General features: G+C 37.0%; 1 protein-coding gene across 1 annotated transcript in view; it reads left to right on the plus strand.

The window, feature by feature from the left end:
• LOC110164849 (chemokine-like protein TAFA-1) overlaps positions 1–27,723 on the plus strand; it is a 59,264-nt gene extending 31,541 nt beyond the window's left edge. Inside the window, exons 3-5 of the mRNA XM_020929982.2 lie at positions 21,475–21,615; positions 26,606–26,730; positions 27,691–27,723. Coding sequence (XP_020785641.1) covers positions 21,475–21,615; positions 26,606–26,730; positions 27,691–27,723 — 299 coding nt within the window. The remainder of the gene's footprint in view (positions 1–21,474; positions 21,616–26,605; positions 26,731–27,690) is intronic.

Raw genomic sequence — 27,723 nt, forward strand, 5'->3', positions numbered from 1 at the left:
CACCAAACCACGCAATCTTTGCTTTATAAATCCCACCTGCAACTACAATTTGCGCACGTAAACCAACGTCACGTCACGCCCTCTCCACACCTCCACCTCACCATAAAAGGAGCATGTAAAGTGACTCGTGAATGAGATTTCCCTAAACATGAGCCGATAATCAGTGGGTTTGACCGAGACACGCGGGACAGAGGGAGGAGGACGCTCCACGCAGCACCACGTGATCACGACAAAGACTTTATTAAAGACTTTATTAAACAAGGTTTAATAAATAAATACAAAACTAAAAGTGACAACAATGACTCATCTGTTCATTTAATCATATTTTATAATATTTAGGCAGCACATCTTTGCAGTAAAGCTCATGTGTTTTTTCGCTGTTTCAAGAGTTTTATCGGTATATTTTTAAGTCTGTCTATGATGTGTGTGAGGACTGGCCCTGTGTATTTATGGATATACACGTAGATATGTGCACGCGTTGATCTGAATGGTCAAATTATTAGCGCGTGTGAGAGATTCAGATGCCGTCCCCTGGAGAGGGAAAGGAGCGAGGGAGGGAGGGACACGAGGACACGAGGACACAGATTTAGCACGAAACACATCAGATACAGATGTTATTCTGCCAATTAAAGTCCACACGAAACATCCAAACTGCTCACCTGTGAGTGTGGGTCTGGGTCAGGACGGGCACAGGCATTATTCTGTTCTTCATACAGTCAGAGAGCAGCTCTCATGTACAAGAGTTCCCCATTACACAAAAATGTAGGGAAGATTTTGGTTGGGGTCAGGTTCAGGCAGTAGGCTTCGTGTTGTCCGCAGACTCGGGTCACTCTGGCGCTCGGTGTGTAAAGACTAAAGTAAAAGTGTTAAAGTTGCGTTCATTAAATCAAAGTCTGGCTCCTGCTGCGTCCACTGGAAGAGTTTTCTCTCAGGTCGGGTCATTATTTCGTCCCCTGTGTTGGTCACAGTCTGTGTTCTACAGAAGTCTATGGTCATGGTGTGGACTGTGGGAGACTCTGCGCTACACAGTGTCTGGGAACGTGGCCGCGCTCGTGCACGAGTTTCAAATGTATAATATTGTGGAGAATAATGAGTGGAATAAACAGCCCTTGTCCTTGTTTTGGTGAACCAAACATTTAAATGCGCAAATCAGAAGGTAATTCTTCTATATACGTGGATTTTCTGATCAAACACTTCCTCAAACTCTGTTCACTTCTGCTCCTCTCCACGAGTGTCGCTTTTTCCCCTTGTCTCCAGACTTTGCGTAGAGCTTACAGGAGGTCCCGAGTTGGCGTAGAGTTAAGCAAAGAGCCACACACCACTTTCGGACAGTGCCTTGCCTAAGAACACAACGACAGTTTTTGTGACTGGCACCCCACTGTGGCATTTGGAATTCCCAGTGGTCTCCCATCTAAGTACTAGCCGGTATGGCCACTAAAACACCTGTAATTGAAATGCAAATTCAATATAACGCCATATTGTGGAACATTCCAGGCAAAGTAATAGCATCTCTACAGAGCCACATGTAGAACCTTTCACCAGAAAAGTTACATAGTACACCATTTTAATGAAACTGAACAGAGAGTGACATCTCATGTTATCCAAATCATCGTATCACCAAAGTTTGACACAGAGACTTTCTCACACAAATCCCAAAATTTGGTCTGAAGTAAGTATAATACCGCTGGGATGTTTTTGCAGAAGGCACCAGGCAAAAATAGTCACTCATTCTGACACCACACAGTCACATGTTTGCTGCCTCTCACTGTCTTCCATCTGCATTAATTTGACATCCTCTAATCTGGTGCTCCCATTTCCTGTCAGCTACAAAACTGCTTATAGCCCCGCTGACTTCTATGTCTGCAGTGAGGGAGTGCAAGCAAGCCTATTATGGGTCACCTTGGTTGCATTCCCATTAAAAGGTGACAGGCGTGCTGCTAAAACATGGACTGCTGCGCCTCGGAAATCACAACCTGCTGTCTCAACTAAATGACTTTGAGGCTGTAAAATAATTAACTGGGTTTAATGTGGGTTTTTTTTTTTATACTTGGAGAGATGTCGTACAGTGAAGGAGCTCGAAGAGGAGAGTGAGAAAGAGGGAACAGGAAATACACAGAGCCATAGCTGTCAATCAAGCATCACAAGCCCCGGGAGATGGACTGGTTACCTGCTAAATTGAGTCCCTTAGGCTTTTCATTTGCCTTGTAGTTAGACCGTTGCATTGACTCGTCCTTTCAGTCAAATGTTGTAGTCGTTCAGTTCATATGTCAGGGAATGTGCCATCATCATCATCATCATCGCCTGTTTGGGTTATAGCTCAGAATTAGGGCTGCAGCTAACAATTCTATTAGTAATCAACCAACCAGCAATCATTTTATTGATTAGTTGACTAGTCTAGTTCACTAGTTTCTAATGTGTCCCTTAAATTTTTTTACCATCAAATTTAAAGGTGCACTATGTAACTTTTCTGTTGGAGTGTCTGCCACGTGCTTGTCACCTTGGAGATTTTTCTTTGCCTGGGATGTTTCTCCATATGGCATTAAATTTAATTTGACTGCCATAGACAAGTATGTGACACCACTTGTTACAGGTCAGATCTATGGAAAGGCAATCTCACTAATAATAAGAATGCTTGGTTTTAGGAACTAAAACCATCTATAATTTAACTGAATAAGACAGATATGTTTAATGCCTTACCTTCCATGCCATACACTCCAGGCAAGGAAGGAAAATGTTCCTTTAAGCTTCTTTTAAAGTTAAAATATGCTTTAAAGAGAGAAAAGGAGAAGTTCAATTCTGTCAACTGGACAAAGTTTTTTGGTTGAATAAGTTTTGCAGCTCACTCAAGCTGCTTCTTCAGTTCTGGTCAGATTGCTGGTGAACACTGCCTTACAGACTTACAGAGACTTACACACCTACTTACGTATAGAGGCGTATTCATAGAAAATATGTCCCGGTAAAGATAACTTTTCAATTATAATTCACAAAATTATTTTTTTTTATTTAATAAAAATATATATCTTTATGTTTTTATATGCAGTTGACATCTAGCATTGTTCAGATTAATTGTTGCAGCCCTACTCTGTATCAGACGGTTTTAGAATTAACTGTGAAAATAAAATTTTATAGCGATAATGGTTAAATTAGCAAAAGTGAATGAAATGCAATCTATAGTCCACATTGCAGATAAAAAGAAGCAAATTTGGTATTAGAGTGTGAATGAAGGAAAGGTTTAGATTTTTTTCCCCATGGTGTTTTGACAAGTGCAGTGTTATTTCTCACTTAAATATGACAATGTGACATATACATACAATATTGTTTATAATGTCAAATCCTGTGAGGTGTGTGTAATTACTCTACACTCGACAACGGTGCTGTGACACACTGTTTAACATGACAGATTCTTTAAGGCCTCATACTTGACTTTTATCTCTTCTAGTTCAGGAAAATGTACCATGTCTTGTGCTGTGTTGAACTAAATCACCTATGCATTTTAATAGGAATTTTATTAGATGAAAACCATATAGCAACAACTAGATGCAATGCTCCATTTTGTCATAGGTATAAGGCATGCTGGAAGATATGATTCATGTCAAAGGCCTAATTTACCCCAGATAGTTGTTTCTCTGTCATGGTTCAACATCAAAGTGAAAGAAGTCTATGGCAGACCTATCAGTTCAATTATGGTTCAGAATAACACAATGTAATCTATGAATGGACTTTTATGTCATTATTAGGCATGAAAACATATAAAAAGAATATATTTTTCATCAAAGTATCAGTACTCAGTATGGCAAAGCTTTACAAGCGCTATGATACCGATATGATTTCAATATGTTTTAGGCCTCAGAAAATCAAAAACAAATGTTACCTCCATTATTTTTATGGTAATTATCAATAAACATAACATATTTAATTATAGTCTTCTTCTCAGTTCAGATACAACAGAGTCATTCTCTTGCATATCTGTGAAGGTTTGGCATGATAAACGAACTGAAGTTGTGGCGTGCGTATATTGAGGGTCATATTGAACAGTTTGATATTATATTGATATTGTTCTGTCACATTGTGATTTTTGCATAGAAATATGTACATTTAGACTAGGGGTGCACTGATCCAGTTTTTTCAGTTCTGATATCGATTTAGATGCCATAGCTCTAAGTATCTGCTACTTTATACCGACTGATATCAGTGCAACCTGAAAGCAGCATGTACTTCCTTAAAGCATACCATATTTTCCAGACTATAATTGCTCCAGAGTATAAGTCGCACCAGCCAAAAAATGCGCAATGAAGAAGAAAAAAAAATATATAAGTTGCACCGGACTATAAGTCACACTTTTTGGGGAAATGTATTTTATAAAAGCAGAGACCAAGAACGGACATTTCATATTGAAAGGTAAGTTATAGTTATAACAACAGAATAGAGAACAACAGGTTGAATAGGCATTAATATGTTAACGTAACATATTATGTTAACGTCACATATGAACAGTTATTTAGATAATTGTAGCATAAACAACATTACATAAGTTTACCAAACTCACGATCTCACTCCAAATCACTAAATCCATTGAATTCTTCACCCTCAGTGTCACTTCTACATTACCTCCAGAGATAAACCATAGATCCATGAGGAAAATGGAGCGCAGCTTCCTCTTCTGCGTAGCTGTTGTCAGACTCAGCATCAGTTCCAGTTAGAATTACTCCGGCCTTTCTGAATCCCACAGGATGGTTTCGGTTATGACTGAAGTCCAGGCTTTGTCAATCCATCCAGTGACTTCCAGGAAAGTTGCATGGCATACTCGCCCGGTTACCGTGAAGCTGTATTTTCCATCCCCACTTTCCACCAGTCCCTCACAAGTTTCTCGCTCACTCCAAACTTTCTTTCTGCTGCTCTATTACCGTTTTCAGCTGAATATTTCACTATTTGCAGCAAGACAGCAGCTTTTTCTACAGGAGGCATGCACAGTAGAGTGTGAAGTGACAGTGGTACAGGAGTAATAATAGTACTAGATACTGACACACAAGCCTAGAGTGCCCTCTCGCGGCTGTCAGTCTGAAAATTTTAATATATAAGTCGCACTGGAGTGTAAGTTGCAGGACCACCCAAACCATGAAAAAAGTGCAGCTTATTATGACCAGTAAATAGTCTTATTACATAGATATATATGTCCAACCAGGATATATTTGGAAGCCAGTATCCGATCCTGCCATTTTTTATTTTTTATTTTTTTTGGGCACTGATATCCGATACCAGTATCAGTGCATCCCTACTTGAAACTATCAATACTGGCTGCTTTATATTCAACAGTAGCAAAGTCACTTTTCATATATATAGTAATAGAAGGAGGAGACTTGCTAAATCAAACACATCTCCCAAACTGTTATACATTCTTATTAGAGTATTTTTACACTGCAGAACAGATGTCAACACCATGTTCCTTCCCTGTGTTCACCCTCCTCTTGAGACAACCTCCCAGACTGCTCTCAATTCACTCCCAGCCGGTCACGCACACCAGTTACTTACTGCACACTGACATTTCTATTGAGATATACTGACCATTTCTGAGTGCGCCGAGACTGCTTCATCCCATTGGAAAGAAATATGGCAAGTCCCGTATGGAATAAACCAACATTCATTACTAAGCGTGTAGACGGTGCTGTGCCTAAGAGCTAAGACTTATTTGATTGCTTAACTGTAGAGATGGGTGATTTAATGTCTGCAAGATAATATTGAAATAGTTGTTGGTAAGTTATGCAGAGAATATTGAGTATGTCATTCACTTTAGAAACCTGAGACCTAAAAGCTGAAAGAGCTCATGAAAAAGGAAAACATAACTTGCAATAAAATTTTCCAAATAAGGATATTGATTTTCCCAATGATGTTTGTGTATCTCCCTTGCGGGTCAGTCAAAACCATATGCTGTTACAATACAAAGATCTGTAAATAGTGCTGGGTGTTATGGCCATACATATTTAATCGTGATTGCATCCCTGTGTCAATATACTATTTTGGTCAAATTGTCATATTGTGGTTCTGTACATTTTAGGTGTTTTTTTACACATGTTAGTGCACTCTCTGGACTAACCCCAGTCTGTTTACTATTCTTCTGGGCCAGTTTTGTTCACATAGGCTTACCCAGGCTCATCTGTGCAGACAGACTCACCTGCAAGACTGCTTTTTTAAGACTAGCCAATGTGAAAAATGACCTTAGTTTAATGTAGTTCTATGATCAAAAACAGACATTTTCCACCACCATCTCCTCCTGTCGATAGGTTTAATAACCTCTTCAAGACTGTATAATAGCTAATAAGAAAACATGAATCACGATTGGGATCTGGAATCGTATCCTGTCCTCAAGGTTTCTGACTGGTGTGATTGACAGATGAAACTATCAGAGAACCACATGGAGAAACAGTGCAGTGATTTCAGCAGAATCAATGAACAAAGCACTAAACTCTAATGAGCAAATGTTATATTTTGTTCTGAATAATACCAGAATATTCAGAGGAGGTGTCTTCTGTAGTTGGGTGATATGTGCTACAAATTAACAGTGATTGGCACATCCCAAAATACCTTCTGCATTCTAACTAAAGGGACTGTTTTTGTAACCAAGAAATTCTTGGTTGAGTAAAGACATGTCCTCCCGTTTGATTGGCCGACTTAAAAGGGGGTGTGGCAAAAGCTGTCAAAACTATTATGTCTCTCTTTGTATCTGACCCAACTGTACTCACAAGACTACACCTGCACAGGAGTTACAGTAGAAACTAATAGTTATAAAAATGTATTAAACTTTCGAATCATGAGTTTAATCTGTTTTTTTTAAATATAGATATTAAAAAATACCAAATCTCACCCAGTTCTCCTTTTATGCTGTTGCCCCATGTCCATATAATCTAAATTAATGTGAATTTGTTTCAGTGTTACACACCCATTCCTTTACTTCCTAGCTGACTTGTCTCATGTGGTTCTGAAGCACCTTGGTTGGCTTCGATGAGTCACAGAGTGTAGTCTTTGAACAGTGCAGACACAGACAGAGCCAGCTGCTGTCATCTGAACACGACTGTATTATAGCTCAGGGCTCTGAAGTACAGTATGCACAGTCTTATGAAAACAAAGGACAAAAATGAGCTCACAGTGAAAAATAAGCACTTAACCACTGTAAGTTAGCTGTAAGACTAAACAGGGCCACTGTGACTGAGTGACTATAGCACGCTCACCTCACAACACGAAGGTCCTGTGATCTGCATGTTCTCCCCATGTCTGGGTGGGTATCTTCTGAGTATTCCAGCTTCAAAACAGCTGAAAAAGGGAGCATATAAATCCATACTGTATAACTCCGACTGCCCTGACCAAGCCAGCTCAAGATCTGAAAAAATAACCTTGTACAAAACATTGAAAAGAATATTGATGACTAAATTATAAACATGAAACATCATAATACGGTGAACGTTCAAGTAAATTGACTAAATTTAGCATTTCCGTTTCATACTCCAATCAGATTAAAGTCAGAAAAATAAATAATAAAGAAGCAGCAACATATGGTTTAATAAGGGCTGTGGGTTTATATGAAGACTATAAATGATGTCATATTTTCCCATCTGTTTCATGTTCAAAGCTAATTAGGCTATTTTAAGTTGAGCCACTCAAATGTTTACTCAATTAATATGATCTATTTTAGTGGAAAAACGTGACATAATGCATTTATTTTATGTATTTATTTTGCAGTACTTGACAAAAACAAAGCCTTTTTGTAATATTTTCACAGTTATACCCAAAGTACATTTGAAAATAACCCACCATTTTGTGCAGCTAAACAATGGGACTCACAATAGAACAGGCTAAATTGCAGGGCAGTTGGAAAGTGATTTCAGACTAAGCAGTGCTGACTCCAGTGGGCTTCGTCCTATTCTAACCCCTGACCATGGCCTCATTACACATGCATCACTCCTTTGCCAGCTGTTGGCTCTTACCGACCAATTAGACTCAAGTGAGGATGTGAAATTGTACTGTCCCAAACTTCACAGCTTTACAAGAATTAGGAGCAATTCTTATTCATTGCTAATGTTAAAGGTGCCAAGAAAAAAGGCAATACTATGAAAACATCTTGGCTGATACTTAATTGCCAGATATGTGTATGGCTTCACACTTCATTTTAATACATATATCCATGACACTGAGAATCACATGCAATTGGTGCAAGTAATTTTGCACCTCTGTAATCTTATTTTTCCCCCAAATCCTTCGGGAATCTAAATATGAAAATGTAAAACTTTATGGAGTCTAAACAATTTCTCTGATGTATTTAGGAAGGCAGGTCAGGTTGTTTGGATTCATTTCAAGGTGTATCTGACTGCATTGAATGTATTTTCAAGCCAGGCTGAAGTTAAACTGAAAAAGAAAAAAAAAAAAAAAAAAAAATCCATACCCAAAATCTATACCATTTAAAACAAATTAAATCCAATCTAAACTTCAAAACAAAACTCTAATTTTAACTTTGATGGTTTATTTGTTGTAATACATGGTTGTTAGATACAGTATGTGATACTTCCCCCTTTGTCCAAACCTTACATCCTGACTTTTCCTGGTTTGATGTAACCCCACTGTTTTCTGACAGCATCTGTTTCAAAGGCTCAGTAATGAAGAGGCAGCAGTGCAGTGCAGCAGTACTACTGTGACCTCTGACCTCGGGAAAGGCAATTTTTGTATGACCCCTGTTCCTTGTCAATCAAAACGTTGGGGTCAAGAAACCCCAATCAGCAATACATGGAATATTTGAAATACTGGGGTCCATTTGGCTTTTATGAATTTTACTGTTGATTTATGCCCAGTTTAGTGGAGAATAGTATAGTCCTGGTCTGTGGAAGATCATTTGTTTCATCAGATTTTGAATATTAAATGCATATTAAATGTCATATTTGAATTATTTTTATTCTGAATTTTAGTTGCTGAAATTTTAAGTATACATTCTCAAAGTGTTTAAAATTCAGTATAAAAAAATACCTTTTAAATATTCACCACAAATATTTTCAAGCCCTGAAATTCAACAGTCAAAATCATAAAAAATGTAAAATTTGCAGTAAAAAAAAATTCACAGCAAAAATCCAAGATAATAAGTCCTACGCAATTGATCCATAGTGATTCGATCTAATTCAGTAATGAGCAGGAAAAGGTACAGTGAAGCAACCTGATTGATCAGAATTATCCTCATCAAAACCTCATCTCCTGTCCTGCTCACTCACATATGATTGATTGCTTCTGCCTTGGCATCTTGGATCTTTGCTGCAAATTTTACATTCTGAATTTTAACTTGAATTTGAGAGCTTGAAAATGTATGTGCTGAATATTTAAAAGGTGAAATTTTTATTTTTAATTTGAAACATATTGAAAAAGTACACTTAAAATTCAGAATAAAAATAATTCAAACATCTTTTTTAAGAGTTATATAATTCAAAGTGAGAAATTCAGCAGTGTTTAAAATTTAAAATCTAATGGAACAAATTATCTTCTGTACTGGTTCAGTACTAGTTTAGTCCTGGTTAAAAAGTGCATGTTTTTTCCTTGATTAGATCTAGGATTGATCCTGAGTTTAGTCTGGTTTTTGACCCTGGCATTGGGATGGTTAAGGCCTAGTTTAGTCCTTACTTGGTCCTTTGGTTTTAGTCTGGTTTAGACCCTCATTTGTATCCATATACTAAAAGTATACTAGTATAAAAAATACAGAGTAATTTGCTCATCAATACAGAAAAATACTTAAAATTAATAGTTTTGTAATAGTCTTGATCTGCATCAGAACTAAAAACTACAGAACTAATGACCACAAGGGGAATTTGTATTGACAATACAGTTATTTAAACATTATTCATTCTTAAAACAAGTTGTTTTTTTATTTTTATTTATTTAATAGGGACAGTGCATATTAATGAACATCTACAACATTGCAGTGTAAATATGCCAGATTATAGCAAGACTGCTAATTTCCATCTGTAGTCCCTTGGCAGGTAACACCACAAATTTAAACAAAGCAAAAACAAGTAACAAATCTATACTAAAAGTGTCCACAAGTCTGGTTTTTCTTTAGCCACTCTTTTAAGGAGGACTTGAAGGTGGCAAGAGTTGAAGTTTCTCTTATTGATAGTTTTCTATGTAATAATATTATCAAATGAATATCACAATCATTATTCAGTACAACTTTCTTCCTCACAGTAGCGAAATTGAGATTGAATATTTCAGTATCTTGTCAACAGATCAGTTTAGCTGTGGTTTTCTTATGCCTCACTCACATCTATTTCAAAGAAAACCTGTGAAACCTGCATGTGGCCCTGCTCACAAATCACACCTCAGATTTTTTAAGTTTTTTTTTAGCCTCCGATAATAGAGAAAATGGAAAAGGCGAAAACAATTATACCCTTGCGTGGCTTTACCCCTTCACCTGATGAGAGCGCTCATTTGCAGCCATGTTCCTGCGCTGCTCTCTGAAATATTCATCAGGCAAAGATGGGGCTGCGGAGCGTACAGCGTGTAGTACTCCATGGGTGAACTTCAAGAGGTGCTTCTGTCACGACTGCACTGGCTTTGTTTAAAATCCCCCCCCTCACAGCCCACCTGACACATGGAAATACCAGATCCATTTGCATTTTCACTCCTTCCATAATGACATCTGGCTTGTCTCAAAGATTCATCCCAAACAAATCAAAATCGCAAATGGAATGGTCACAATTAGGAAAACAAAAAGGTGGCAATCCAATTATTTATAATGTCATCTGCTACAAACAAAATATCCAATCTTCATAAAACCAGCTAACTTCCGAGTTTAGTCCACTAAATGTGACTCTATAGAGTTTATATAAGGTGCACTACGTCTCTATTTGTCTCCATGACGCTGTTATTGGCTAGAATGTTCCACAGTAAAGCATAAAACTCATCTATTTACAGTACATGAAGATAGCAAAAACTAAACTAGGCCAAGATACAGGTGAGATCTATGGAGAGGTGTTTCAGTGCATAGTAAGAATGACTGTTTTTCATGGTGTTTTTAATCAATAGAAAACATATGTCATGGAATAAATGCAAAATAGACAAGTTTAATGCCGTACTGTGGAACATTCCAGGTAAAACAATCACATCTCCATGGAAGCAAGCAGGTGGGGAACCCTCTGCCAGAAGAGTTACACACTACACCTTTCATATTGCAGATAGATAGTAATTCATTTTCAATTATCTTTCAAATCTTAAGCTCCTGGACCTATTTTGTACATAGTGGACTGTATCTTTATTTTAAAACATCAAATTGAAACACAAATTTGATAAAAATATACAAACATATTGCAATCTAAATATGTTTTTACTTTAATTGTCCCTTAGTTGTTCAGATCTTCAACTTAATCAAAATTCCTCAGGTGTTCAGAAAACAAAATTTCAGATCTCCAACCTAGTTCATTATTAGTCTTTCATTGTGGACTTTTAAATGCCTGCTGTGAACTGAATCTTGATTTAAAACATTCCAAATCAATCTGCAGTATTTGTCAGAACAAAGCTCTAATTCTGGTTTCCATTCCAAATATAACAATAAACCAAAATTGCTTATTTGCTATCAGCTTGTGTCGAGTTGTGTGTTTTATAGATCAAAGAATGAATCTGGGTCTGTCTTATGCAATTAAGCTGGAGCATTAAGAAGAACTACCCCCTGTGGGCTGTTGTTTCAAATGGGGCCCCACTGCTTCCACTGGTACATGATGATTAGCTCTGCGCAGGCATGCCCTTTGTAAGCGCATCTGACAGCTAGCAACATCTATCTAAGAAACACACATCATCGCCTCTTGTTTACTCTCTCTATGTTTGACAGTGCAATGATATTCAAAACACTGCCCAAATAATCTAAAATAATCTAAAATTACAATGTTAAAGACCCTGTACCCAATTTTGAACCATGATAGAGGAATATGATTGAGTTTGGACCATCCATGAGTGCAGTGTTACTCAAGATGTAGTATGTGAGCTCCTTCAGGTGGTACTTGGGCAGCTCTTCAGTTTGTGGTTTACCTACTTTAGAGTTCATTTGACCAACTTTATTATCCTCCTTTGGATAATGTCTTGTTGTGGAAATGATGTAGTCCTTGTTAGACCTGGTTTAGCCCTAGATTAGATGTAGAATAGCCTGTTATATGCCCTGTTATATACCACATCTTTTCTTTAGTGGTACTTAGTGTACTTTAAAAGTATAATAAAATGCATAAGCGACATCATTCACCTTTTGCAAATAGTTTTTATTGTACCATCCATGGTGTGAAGGGTGTTACCTTCAAGCAGTAGTATTCTGACTTGGGGTGTAACCATATCCAAGTCTCACGGTACGATATCGTCACAGTATGAACCTCATGGTACGATATTTCTTGCAATATCGTGGGAAAGCTCACAATATGGTGGGGAGGCTCACGATTAGGGATGTAACAATATCCAAATCTCTTGGTACGATATTTCACATCTCATAGTACAATATTGTTTGCGATATTTTGTGGAGGCAAAACTGTTAATATCCTACTGTATTTTCCAGGCTATTACACGCTCTGGATTATAAGGTTTATTTTCGAACTTTTTTTTACAAATAAACCGCACCGGACTTTAAACGAAACACAACAGTTAGATGGGTCAGTTGGACTTTGTTTGGCGCATTCACAGTGACTCTTGGCTTTGTTCAATTGTGGCGCGTAGGAAGGGTGCTGTCTGGGACCACTGGATTGTTCAGTTATTCAGTTGTGGCTCAGAGTGGCACATTGCACTCGCTTTTTCAGTTCATTCCTCTGTTCCATTCCTCGTCGGCGTGGAGTGATGAGTGTGGCTGTGGGTGTTTTTCGCTGCGCGGTCGCTGTCTGCTCCATGCATGTTTGCGTGCGCAGCGGGTGGTGCGTCTTTGTAGCTAACTGAAGTCGTGCTGGGACACCCGAGTGGATTCATGTATAGGGCACTCTGGATTGTGGGGCACGCAATCCTTTTTGATGCGGTTGGAAGCTTAAGAGTGTGTCTAATAGCCCAAAAAAATGCGGTACTTTTTCCTCTGAAAATGCCTTGACAAAACTTTATCCAAAGAACTAAGACTTAAAAGTGCTTAGAACTGTTATTTCTTTTTGTAGTCTATGCTGAAATGGAGCAAAGGATCATGGTTTATGTTGTTTCCTCTGTCTTTTTTTAGCTATTGGAGCACCATAACTCTTAATTTAAGTAAAGAACCTTGTAATTCGATATATATTGAGATGGTCCATGATATTATTGTGAGAACTTTGACGATACAATATCATGATATTTCGGTTATTGTTACATCCCTAATTTTGACTATGGTAGTGTTTTGTTTAGCAAATTAAGACAAAAACTATTTTTTGGTCAAAGTTGTGCTTCTTTATTTAGAAGCTCCCAGATCTCACGTGGCAGGTTGTGGGAGAGGAGCTCCCCCAGACACAGTGTGAAAACATGCATTCAGTCTTATCTTTAAGCTGGGGCCCATACACCAGGATTTGGTCACATATTCTCAAAAACATGTTGTATAGGGTTAGGGTTAGTGGAGCAAGCAATATTTTTCCCAACAGTTTTGCAATTTTCAAATCAACATGACATTTTCATTCGACAATCTTATTTCTATATTATTCAAAAATGTACACACATCAAAATCAATAAAAACAAATTTAAACTCCTTATTTTTCAGGATATTTTGTAACAATAAACCACTTCACCCTCTCAGGCTCAAATTAATTTTTTGTATCAGGAAAAATCTGATATTTGGGGAAAATTATAATATTGGGTAGTAATATACTATCCTGACTTTTTTATCCTTTGTAAAAAAAAAAAAAAAAGAAAAGTATTTTGCACTTCTGGCAGGCAGTTTGCGTGTAGCCATTCTTGCACAGTCTGCATCGCCCACGTTTATCAGCACGGATGGGAGAAAAGGCTCCTGAGTTAAAAAAGCTTATAAAATATGGATGTGGAGTAAGTAGGTAATTGGCATTTAGCTGTTGCAAATCTGCAACGCCTGCCTGGTGAGGGTTAACAGTGAAATTAATGCACAGATGGGTTTAAGATGTGAGAGAGTGTTTAACAACGTTTAAATCCAGGCTCAAAACTGTTCTGTTTAGCTATGCATATGGCTGAACTGTTTTATTTTGCACTCTTCTGTTTTGAAGTATATTTTTTATTATAATTAGGTATGTTTTTATTTGTTTGTATTGTGATTTTAACATATTTCTTATTCTGTAAAGCACTTTGAATTACCTCATTTATGAATTGTGCTCTACAAATAAACCCCTGCCTTTCCTTTTTTCTATTTTCTATTTTCTGATTTATGTTATGCCTGAAGTTGTGTTTTGTTTCATTCACATATTCACATAAAATCCTCCATATTTAAGGTGAGTTCTTCTCTTAAACAGAAAACACTTAGTTCCACCTTGTGATGTCCTGTGGTAGTACAAGAAGTGCATCACTGTGTTTTTAAACGCCATACACCTTCACTAGGATTATTTGGATACTTTCAGCCTTGGAATTGCCAATCACTGAACAAAAGGTAGCTGAAAACTTGAAAACTACTGCTTCATGAATCATAACATCATAAGGTGGAACAGAGCATTTTGAGCTTTGGAGATACAGACAGATACATAATAAAGGATTACTTAAACACACATGAATGAAACTAAACACATCTCCAGGTATGTTTTTTGAAGAGGTAACAACATTCTAACATGGCTTAAATCTCACAAGATTTAATTTAGTGTAACATAGTGCCAGAAATGCCTGTGTGACATTCCAGGCAGAGAAATAACATATCTATGCTTACAAGCAGGTGGCAAACCCCCCATTGGAAATGTCACATCCCGTATTTATTGTATTGTAAAATAATACGAGATATGTTCCAATTAACGCATCTCACAAATGTTAATTAACACCTGGGGAGCACCTGTATTTCTTGCTTTCTCTACAAAAACTCAATACAAATCCTCTTTACTATGCCCTTAAGTCATATGTGTCAGAGGAGCACTTTTCTATACTGTAACACAGAAAAGAAGTACTGTATTTTTTGAACTATAAGTTGCACTTTTTTCCAGAGTCCTGCGACTTATACTCTGGTGTGATTTATATATTAAAATTTTCAGACTGTCAGCCACGAGAGGGCAGTCTATGCTTATATAGCAGTTTTGTGCGCATGTCTCCTGCAGAAAAAGCCAATGTCCTGCTGTCCTGAAATATGGAGCAGAAAACAGTAATCAAGCTGCAGAAAGAAAGTTTGGAGTGAGCGAGAAACTTGTGAGGGACTAGCAGAACGTGGGAATGGAGAACGCAGTTTCACAGCACTGCGCCATGCAATTTTCCTGGAAGTCAATGGATGGATCGACAAAGCCTGGACTTCAGTGACAACCGAAGTTGCACGGAGTTGCTCAGAAGTTACACTGAGGATGACAAATTCAGTGGATTCAGTGGATTTAGTGATTTGGAGTGAGATGGAGAATTTGGTAAACTCGTTATGTTGTTTATGCTATAGTTATCTGAAGAACTGTTCATATCAAGATGAAATGTCAATTCCTGGTCCCTGATTTTATAAAATAAATTTCCCTCAAAAAGTGTGACTTATAGTCCAGTGCGACTTATATATGTTTTTTTCTTCTTCATTATGCATTTTTTTGGCTGGTGCAACTTATACTCTGGAGCAATTTATAGTCCCAAAAATACGGTAAATGAGAAAAAAACCCTCTTCTGTGTTCTATTACCCCAGGGGGTCATATGGGGACATGTTAGCCTAATCCTGACAGTAGCTTCCTAAACTTATATCACTATATGCACTAACACTAGCTGATTATAAGCTACTTTATGTCATAGTTTTGCGGTGCTTTGACAGTATATGCTAAACTCCTTATATTTTCATTCCAATCAGCTTCAGTCAGCTTTCAATCACTATAAATGTATTAAAATTGAATTATTCATCCAGACATTGTTTAAATTTTACATTGCGACTAGCAGACCTCATTTTCTACTCAAGCGGAAAAATTATATGATATGATTATGATTAATGAGCTGAGGATTTTTCCATTGTGTTTTTTTTCTTTCCCTAACATACCATTTAATAGTCTCCAGAGACACACTTTACCACTCTCTGAATCCCAAATATTCAAATATGCAAATCCAGCCATTTTCAGGCAGACTGCAGTATTCACATTCTAATTTAATTTTGCATCCAAATCTGTAATGTAATAATAATACACTTTTATTGAAGTCTTTAATCATTCACTCCATAGTTGATTGGCTTCATAAGTAGCCACAGCTGCCCTGGGGTAGACTGATGTAACTGAGGCTGCCAATCTGCTCCATCTGCCCCTCTGATCACCACCAACACACACACGCACCTACACCCACGCACACACACACGCACACGCACACACAAACACACACACACACACACACACCATATTTATACCATAATGGATTCTTGTGAGCTTTAAGCCATGTTAAAATGCACCTGGAGTTGTGTTTTGTTTCATTCAGGCATATTTGAGTCATCCTTTATTATTAGTCTGTCTACATCTCTAAAGTTCAGTAAAGATTGCTATCCCAGGGCTGAAATCATCCACATAATTCTAGTGAAGGTGTACAGAGTTAAAAACACAGTGGAGGACTTCCTTTATTACCACATGACATCACAAGGTGGAACACAGTATTATTTTCTGTTTGAGAGAAGAACTCTATATTCAGGGTTTGTGTGTTAAACATGTGTGACTGAAACAAAACAGCAGGTATTTTGTGTTTTTGTGGTCAGGAAACAGCATTAAAACAGCAGAAAATAGCATAATATGGGCCCTTTAATTATCAACCTTTCACCATTGCCTCTGAAATGTTAAACTACTCCAGGCTTGCACATCCTATTTATTTTTGGAACACTCAACACTATTCATAACTGAGGACAGGTACTGTGATTTTGGTAGACTGCATTTATTTCATAGAGAATTTACAAGTTTGCTTGTGTTTTTGTTTTCTGTGTTGGTAGAATGTTTTTGACCAAAGAGTGAACTACAGGAATACCAAATATTCTGACATAGTAACTGAGTGAAATAAATTTACCTTTGATAAAGGTCCTCTATTACTCAGTACAGATTGTCAATTTCAAGGCTGAAATTTATCAAAAGATTCTAGTGAAGGTTTATGGAAGTTTAAAAACACAGTGGAGCCCTTCTTATATACAATGTTTTCTGTTTGAGAGAAGAACAGGATTTGTGTGTTAAATATGTGACTGAAGCAAAACACAACTCAGGTGTGTTTCTGATGAGGAAACAACATTATAATGTAGATCAGAAAATAGTGTAATATGGACCCTTTAATATGATTACTTTTTATTTTCTTTCGGCTAATGCTTCTTATTGCCATTTTGCCCGTCTACAATAAACTATACTCTCAGATTTATGAGTAGAACCAGGATGTGACCTCTGCATGAACAACATTAAGACAAACATGTAAATGGTTGGGTGTTTGTTTTTTGGGGGTAATACATTTGTTTTTCAAATACAGCATGTTGATCACTTATGACCTCATGTATACCGCTGAGAGATATATTTGTATTACAATATTTCTATGTTTTGTATTTTTACTTGTACATCTACATTTATATAATTATGTTTTATTTGACACTGTCACTTGTTAATTTTGCTACTTATTTGGGATTTATTATTATTTATGTTTGCTCTTTGTTATTATATTATATTGTGATTTTTGTGAACTACTGTGCCCAAATAATTACCCTTGTGGATCAATAACGTTTGTGTCTAAGTCTAAGTTACCGTTCTAGGACATATAACACTGTTTATGTTTAGAGCTTGGAATAGGAAAAAATTTACATCATTAGCAAAATCCTCAACATTTGTAGCTACAGAGAAAAATATTTTAAAAAGTAAACAAAAAGCCATGGAACAACCCAGTAAAGTGCTGGGTTATCACTGCTAAACAGATGTATTGCACTATAGGGTGAGGGTTGGCAAATGCTATATTTACTCTTATACAAATGTGACCATGGCACATGTCTCTAACATCTTATTTTCTGTCAGGGTGCTGGGGAACACTGTGTGCCTGGAGGTATTGCCAGATGTGCCTTGAAAACACTTTTTTTTTTTTTCAGTTTGAGTTAACGAATTCACTCATGGATTTAATTGAATAATTTACAGGGTTTTTTTTTTCAATCACTTTGACACTAAATTCTAAATCTTTGGCACAAAATCCAAAACTTGCCACTGAAGGAACAAATACTGAGCTCATGTTGGCATAACCTTATATTCATTTTAAAGCTTTAACTTTCATATTAAAACTACAAAGCACTTTTTGCAAAAAAGAAAATACAACGGTTAACTATTTAAACGCAGATTGCAATAGTAAGCCTCTCTGCTCATGTACCTGTGTATCGAAATACTGTCCACTCTTTCCACAGTCCATAGACCTTAACCTTAAACCTCTCAGCGGCAGAAGCGGCAGAAGTGGCATAAGGTCGTCACTTATGTTCCAGTCTGCTCTGTGCGCTGCTATATCTGCTGCTTTTGTTATCCTCACTGTCCAGTCCATAGACCAAAGACACAGAGGACACAACTGAACACAGGAATCACATGAACCACATAATGAAGAGATGTTATAGACAGGTAGTCAGGCTGGCGCCACCTAGTGCCTCCACTCAATTTCATTACTCTCCAGTGACTAGGTCAGGAATCAGAATACATAGATGGTTTGCAAGAACCTCGAAAGTGCAAGTCCGGGCACCAGCCAATCAGCGAAGAGCCATACATTCTGTGTTGGCAGCGATTCCCGAGATCGAGGATTTAAAGCCTAAACAAAGAGAATGTTTGGTGAATTTTATCAAGGGGAAAGACTTATTCCCCTTCTTCCTATGGGATTTGGAAAAGCTTAATATAGAAATTAGCCCTGTTAGCGACACATTACATATATCATGACCAAATAGCAGCGATTGGTTAAAAAAAAGTACCCACCTACTGTCAAGCAAATGAAGCCTAATGCTGTGAGGTCAGACTGTTTCCACGACATGAAATCGACTGATGAATCAGGCTAATAGACAGGTACTGAAGCACTAGAAACACAATGTAAAAGACTTCTGCAGTGAAAACCTGTGTGTAGAAGGTTTTCATTTAGATTCATTTAGACACAGTCTGATACTAACCGCTATAAAGCACAGATTTGAAATGTGAAATTTTGCTTTTTTTTTGTTTCCTAAATGATAGTGTAAGATTTTTACACATATTTAGACCAAATAACTCACTCTCAGAGCATCAGAAACAGTGTGATACAGGTCCCACAAGTCTGTGACTCCCTCACATTGCACTTAAAAAAGTGGTAGAGCATTGTCCAGCCAATGTCTGGATAATGGTTTGATAAATGTATACATAATGACTGTGTTTGTATTATAACCACATGAATAGTTTTGCAAAGTGTGAAAAAACTTGCAAGATTTAGTTTCAGTTTCAGAAAATATGCCAAAATTATTGAAAAAAATGACTGTATGAATATATTTTATAGACTTAAACATATAGACGTAAAAGACTTTTGCCGTGAAAACCTGTGTTTACTAGGTCTAAAAGTGTGGGAGCATAGGGACAGTGTCTGGATGATGGTTTTGGAAGTTTATAAATCTAATCACCACATTATTTTGTGTCTTGTGTGAATAGTTTTGCAAAATGTGAAAAAGATTTGCCAGATTTATAAAAAGTTTCAGAAAATGTGCCAAAGTGATTTTATTAGGTGATGTGTCGAGGAATATTTTCAACTAACAAAGTGAGCCGTGACTCAAAACTGTGTAAAACTATTGCTCTAACACACGTCCTATTGTAAAACATCACCTCAGATCTCATTCCAGTGCACAGAAACTGAAACTCACTCATTTAGATTTTTTTTCTTTCAGCCTCCTCCTTGATCTGGTGCCATGCTGATGGGCGGTGTAATTGTCTGCTAATGTGATGCCTGCTCCACTCTTGTGTCTGGGAGAGTGAATGCTGTGGGAGGGAGAGGCCAGGGGTTCTTTTGGATGGAGGGTTGTCCCAGGTCGTACAGTCAGTAGTTTGCTGATAATTGCAGAGTGGATAACATTCATAACCCCAAAGCATCTATATTCTTTTTGTTAAACAGATGCATTTTTTCAGCTTGGCCCTCATATATCTCTATCATGATTATATATTCAAAAAGCTGCAGGGGCCATCTTTTATGAAAATATGGTGTAGTGCAGGGACAATGACTCTTGTTTACAGCTCTTTTAATAGCTTCAGAGTAATGGATTCACATTTATTAAATATAGATTCAAGGACACAAAGAATTTTAAATCTCACCATTATAACTCAATGGCAAGTGGACAGGGGAAATATACTAGTGGAGGTGGGTACAGGTACTCAAGTGAGAGCAGTGCCTATTGAAAATATTATTACTCGTTGTAAAGTAGTGGTACAAGAAATGACTCCAGTAGTGCAAAAGATATAAAATATATAGAATGTGTCATAGAATTTGATCAATTTTATAATGTAATTGAAAAAGATTAAAGACGTTCAATAATGAGACCAAAAAATGAGAAACACTAAATCCTCAAGGAGCGGTACAAGAAATCTAAATGTTCATATCATTTAATAACATAAGGTTTTTTCCCTTGTCTTTGATACCCATTTTCTGCGTCACATATTGCCGTTGTGCCATCGTGCAAAAACTCCACCATGCTTTTGTGAATTGGTAAATGATTGGTGTTGGACTGTGGTTGCCATGGTGAATTGATGACAGATTTATGTTAGTAATGTAGGTAGAAAAGGTATCGCACAGGTTCACTTTTAAACTTTTAAAAGTGATCTTAATTAAATATTCTTAATAATATCTTGGATTTAACATTTTGGTTGCTACACACAATTCACACTGATGTTGACAAGATTTTTTTAATATCTTTATATCTATATATATATATATATATATATATATATATATATATACATATATATATATATATATATATATATATATATATATATATATATATATATATATATATATATATATATATATATATATATATATATTACAGCATTAATAATAAGACTAGATCTAAACAAAGCCTCAGTATTTACCTCAGTATATTTTCTTTTTGACTTGAGTTTGTCAACTATTACTTCTTGAGTTATTTTATTTTAAGATAAGATGAAAGAAAAAGATAAGGGAATTTTAGTGTTGCAACAGTTCACCAAGTTCAAGACCACCTGAATGACAGAAATATCCGATCAAAAATCACAATAAAAATGTAACCAATCTAACGTGAATATTAGAAATACTTTGAATAGAGATACAAAAATGCGGAATAGTGACATAGTTTATGACTATGACCCCACCTGTCTATACCTGATGTTTACTGACAGTGCTTTTGCCTTGTTAGAATCCTCAGCAGCTCGACTTAATGTGATTTGTTGTGTGTTGTCTTGACAGAGGGGGGTACATGTGAGGTAATTGCAGCTCACAGATGCTGTAACAAGAATCGAATTGAAGAACGCTCTCAGACAGTCAAGTGCTCCTGTCTCCCCGGGAAAGTCGCAGGAACTACACGGAACAGACCATCCTGTGTAGACGGTGAGTTCAATATATTTAGAATGTCATGTTAAAGGTGCTGTACCTGATGTTTACTGTCTTAAAAACGTGACAAAAAGAACTAGTTCATTTTAAACATTTTGAAGTGGTCCAAAGTTACTCCTCACTTACCTTATGCATTCTGAACTTCCTAATTGGTCACAGCAAGTAACTTAAAACCACTTCTCACAACTCTAAGAGACCTGTGCAGCTTTCTAATGTGCACTTCCTGATTATTGGACAATAAAGTGCTTTCTAATTAGATGTAGACAGCACACAGCAGGTTTATTTTGACCTCAAGAGTCTATACAATGTCTGTACTGGGGAAAGATTTATTTTGCTCAAATACATGGGAACAGTGGCGCACAGTAGGGCCTTTAAATGGGAGTTTCAAAGATATGGTTTAATATGTAACTCCTCAGAAGGGGGAGAAGCTGAACGTGTTTTCCTCCATTAGATGTTATTGGTAAGATCTGTGGTCTTTTCGTTCCAAGTACCCCCTAACTTGAATAATGGTTGTTCTTTATGAGATATAAATCTGTTAAGTTCAGTCCAGTCTATTGCCTGTGGTTTGGAAGAATATTGTTTGAACGCATATTGTTGAATATTTTTTAAATGGTTCAAAAAGAGCTCAATAAAAACAGACAAAGTGATATTTCTGTGTTTTGGTGGGTATTTTTCTCAGATACATAAACCTCATCTAGGCCTCTCACACACCACAGGAGAATATGCCGGATTCTGACTGATTCTGGCTTTTCTCCCCATGCTCGGGGAGGCGTGACCCGACCTTTTGTCTTCGTGTGCGATTTTGAAGCTGCTGCGCTCCTCATGTGTGCGGTGTCACTGTCAGATCATAACCACCAAACATTAGCAGCACTACGGTAACAGCCAATAAAACAGAGCGTCAGGGGCAGACTGAGTGACGGACACAGAGGCGCAACATACAAACTTGGGATATAGCGAAAATAATGAGAAGATTTTATTACTCACTAAATTTAAAGTGCAGCATCCCGTCCACATTATTGATTAATTGTCCTCCACAAATAATGACATCCAGTCCATAAAACATCACTATTAATCCAGTTTGAGACGTTCTTTGAAAGTGAAAAGTCGAGAGTATTTCCTCACGTGTGTCTGTTTACATTCAGCGCACGGATCAGGGTGCTGCAGATTAGCGATAGTGACTCTACTTCCGGTGTGCATTAGTGCCAATCTTTTATGCTTTAAAAATCACGTATCTGAAGTACTGCACCAAATAATAATAACACATTTTTGACTTGTATCTAAATTAGAAGTGCAGCCCTCTGATCTTTTGAACCCTTAAGAGTCTCAAAGTGAGTGGTTTACGCGAGACAGGAAGCAGCTGACATAAGGTGCACTCACAACTTCATAGCCTGTGGTCCGCAGCCATATCCCGCTGCAGTCTTTGCGATCTGAGATTTTAAGTCTCCTAAGATTCTCCTTGTGTCTGTGGTGTGTGCTTTTTGTTGCACGTTTAAAAATTGTTTAAAACCAAAACATACTGTAGTGTGTGGCGCGTAGGAATGTAACAATAACCGAAATATTGTATCGTCAAAAGTCTCACAATAATACCGTGGACCATCACAACATATCAAATTACAAGTCTCTTTGCTTAAATTAACAGTTATGGTGATTTTAATGTCTTACTTTGTGATTTTAATGTGATGAATTAATAAACTTGCCTTGCCCTTCCTTGTTATGGTGCAGCAACAGCTAAAAAAAAGAGAAAACTACATAGACCATGATCCTTTGGTGTTATCAGTGCAGACTACACGAAGAAAAAAGTATTAAGCACCTTAAAATAATTCTTCATATTATAATTGTACCAAAGGCTTTTCAAGGCTTTTCCAAGACTTTTTAAAAGGAAAAGTAGCATATTCACAGTTTTGTTAGACTCCACAAATTTTCGCAATAAATATCGAACTGTGAAATACATATCGTAAAATCGAGGGATTTTGATATTGTTACATCCCTAGTGTGGTGGCCTTTATGCATTGTTTTATTGCAATGTTTTAATGCATTTCTGTTGGATTGACATAATATCGTGTGAATATTGTCATCAGCATACTCAAAAACAAGTTCATGCTAAATAAACAAGCATTTTTATGTGAAAAAGCATATCTGGATGAAAACCTGTATTGTTTTTGTGCAGTCAAACATTTTAAAACAACATTGTAGAAAGAAACAGGTGCAGGTGTAAATCTGCCAAAACGCCATAATGGTTAGTGAGGCAAGAATCCCACTGGACCCTAAAGTAGAGTTAAGTTATCATCACTGAACAGCCGCATATTGTGTTCATATGATATCATTACAGTCTAAAGAGCCCATAGTTTAGCTGAAGTGCAGATCAGACTTCTATGGTAGATCGTATTACAGATGGTATGGCCTATAGTTTATGATAAATGTCTCTGTATTCATGGGCCAATCCGTGTGAAACAAAATCAAGTATAGAGATTAACCTTTTTTTCATTTGGTAGCAAAAGTGGTAGCATTATTTGATCATAGAGCTTTGACTGTTCTGATATAGACTTGGTTTGGTTCACTTACACATAATAATGTTCAACATTGTGCAATGTCTGATTTGAGATTTCTTATAAATATTCATCAGCAGTTATCTATTAAACTAAGCCCTTCCACTCCATCTGAAATATTTTTACATAATCAAATAACAACTTAATCTAAACAGAACAGTATATTTTGTAAAAAAAAGCTGTGGTATTGCATTCAACCTTGATAGATGACAGGATTTAAAGGTACTATATTACGCAAAATTTACTCTTCTAAGTTTTAAGCCATGTGAGAATCAAAAACATACCTGGAGTCATGTTTTATTCACACTTGTTTGATTAATTTGAATAATTCTTTAGTATTAGTTTGTCTACATTTCCAAAGCTGAAAATGTTCTGTTCCACCTTGCGATGTCATGAAATGGTAGTTTTCAAGTAAACAGCTACTTTTTACCTTTTGTTCAGTAGAGTAGTAGAGTGTTTCAGTTCAGAGCTCAGCCTAAATATGCAGGGTTTGTGTGTTAAACATGTATGAATGCAACAAAACTGCAACAAATGTATGTTTTTGATAAGGAAACAACATTGTAATATAAATCACAAAATAGCATAGTATAGGCCATTTAAAAGATTTGGCTGTGCACAGTTTGTGTACTGTGAAAATAGATGGCATAAATGTTCTGGTTCAGCATTTGGAAATTTTCCTGGAGGATATTTCTGATAAAAAAATACCAGATTATAGAAACAGGAATGCTGTCCCCATAATAGAGAGAGTGACATCACCTCATTTTGGAATCCAAAAACAACCAATAGTCTGACACGCACTGCATTACAAGAGTTCACATTCAAATCACATCACAAAATGCCATGTTTCGAAAAGATTTGCCTGACTAAAAGTTACTGGAGAAGCAACGTCTCGTCCCAGATAAGATTAATACAAGCCACGATAATGTCACAGTTGTATTCTGACAGACTGAATATATCTACAGGGGAAAAGCTTTGCTCCAGTCAAACATGGAGGTGAATGTAAGCCCACCGCAGGCGAAGAGGCAAGAATAACAGATACACATACAGAAGCAGAGAGCACAAAATGGCCGCTGATTATATAGGCGGACTGCAGTTATTCAAAGATGGCTTTCGACATCTTTGACAAACGTCCAGCTTCAATCCCTTTAGAAACCGATTTGAGTCTTGGTACAAAACATATTGGCTTTGGCAGGAACCTCTCACCTGCAGCTTTTATCTTAAATCCTTTTACAAATATTACCACAATCTTGGCACCGACCGCAGGGGAACGGAGGTCTCTCAATGTCAGCGCTGACAGATCCTTTTTCCTACGTCACACATTACCAGCCATTTTCTGTCTACTTACCCTGTATTTAAGGCAATTTTCACTCCTAAAAGCACCAGTGTGGTCTGCATTAAAGTCAAGTCACAGAAACACCTACCACTCCTAGCATCTATATAAAGGTTTCTGACTAATAGGCCAAAGTAGTCCTACATGCACTCTATCCAACGCCCCCTTCTCAGCTCCTGCTCTTTCTGACTTTTAATGTTCCATAATTAATATTGCAATACACCAGTAATGACCTCATGTAAGCTCTATGGAGGTCTCAGAAGTGCAGACCTGTGGGAAAGGACTAGACCAGGATAAAACCACGGATTAACATATCAAATAAGGGTTAGCACTACTAAGGATCTGGGCCAACACAAAGAGAGGCTAAACCAGAACATGAACTTGGACTAAATCAGGTCTGAACAAGGATCAAATCGGGACTTAACCTGGTCTACACCAGGACTACAATGCAAAATTAAATAGAAAATAGTCAGTATTTTTGGTAAAATAGTGTGGTGTAAGTATGGTAAATCCGTACACATCACCATGTTTGTTTTGGTTTGTTTGGGCACTTCACCTTTGGATTCCCCACAAATAACAATGGCGCTCTGTGATTAGTCTTAAACGGGCAATTGCAACAGTGGGAGCTGGTCCAGATGGATTCTTGTGCACTTGTGAACTCACAAATATCACCATTCATCTTGCTGGCCAGGTTAGACTAAACCAGGAATTATAACAGGACTACGTATAATGTCGTAATATAAAAATGTGAAAAATCTTTTTTGATATAGGAAAAGGATTGATACTTAGTGATCATAAAAAACACTTACACAATAGAACATAATTTTCAGCAAAAATGTATGTTGTCTCCTTGTTATTATCATGTGATCTTATATAGCTCATGTGTATTTGAAAGTACTTTATTATCTGAGTGTCAATGCTTTTGACAAATAGGAAGTAGAAAAATCTTAATTAAGGTTCAACTACAACTTAAATAGAGCTAAATCCAAACCAGGATTAAAGCACCATTGGAGCGAACAAGCCTGTTGACCACATATCCACATGTTCTTAATCTACCTTGACCTTTGCTCTGGGTGAATTGTAACGCAGTGCTGCTATTTTGTGCCTGTAGCGTCCATAGTAATTGGGAAGTGGTGGTGTGAGATGGAGCCTTGCCTGGAGGGAGAAGAATGCAAGACGCTGCCTGACAACTCGGGCTGGATGTGCTACGCTGGCAACAAGATCAAAACCACCAGGGTAAGATAACCTCTCTTGACCGAAGGGAAACAAGATATTACAGCTGAAGAGTGGGCGGTAATGCACAGCGCGGTGACACTGTGACTGTGCCATCAACAACAGCTGCTTTTTGCTATTTCAATTCACTCAAAAGAACTTGTTACTGCAAAAACACATACGCGAGTTATAATGCCTTCAATTCAGAATCGAGATTTGAGTAGACAGGTTTATTCACTTATTAGAGCTGGATTTATTTTAAGATATTCCTGGCTGGGTGTCACAGAATGGCCTATGGGTTTGGTTATAAATAATTATACATTTGGTAGCAGCACATTTGCAAAAGTCTATGCTGACCTTACATGAAGTCATGAAATCAATTCTCAGTTATTCCTCGCTCTTCGACCTCATGTCACAATGCATCCTGCTCTGTACAGTTACAGGGCAAAATAATAATTAGAAATAAATTCTTGGTTGTGTTCAATATTTCACCTATTTACTAGTGCAAGTTGCAAAGTATATGTACGGCTAGCTTATTTCACAAAAAAAATGCCACTAGAAATGTTCCATTGGCATGAAATTTAACTTTGGAATTAAGAAAAAAAAAAAAATATATATATATATATATATAAATGAATATCAGAAATAAATTGTTTGCATCTGTTATGTAAAATAATTTTGAACGTGACAAACTAAGATATTTCAGAAACCTGCTCCCAACATAAACATTGCTGAGAGAGCAGTCCGATCCACTGACCCACAGTTTGGTGGTGCGATTCCAGCTCCCACAAATGAATACTGTCATTGGCCATGACACTTAACCCATCTCGCCCCCAGTGTCTGCGTACTCTGGCGTATAAAAATGTGACCATCCATTTAAGATAATAATTCAATAAACCATTAGAGTAGATTATTGTGAAAAAATAAAACTATTCTAACTCTAATTCTAACCTATTTTTTATATTTTCCATTTTCTCTCCTCAGAACTCACAGCCATACCCGACATCAACATATTAA

Source organism: Boleophthalmus pectinirostris, unplaced genomic scaffold, assembly GCF_026225935.1.
Source record: "Boleophthalmus pectinirostris isolate CB_2022bp ecotype Guang Dong unplaced genomic scaffold, ASM2622593v1 HiC_scaffold_8, whole genome shotgun sequence".
Taxonomy (NCBI): domain Eukaryota; kingdom Metazoa; phylum Chordata; class Actinopteri; order Gobiiformes; family Gobiidae; genus Boleophthalmus; species Boleophthalmus pectinirostris.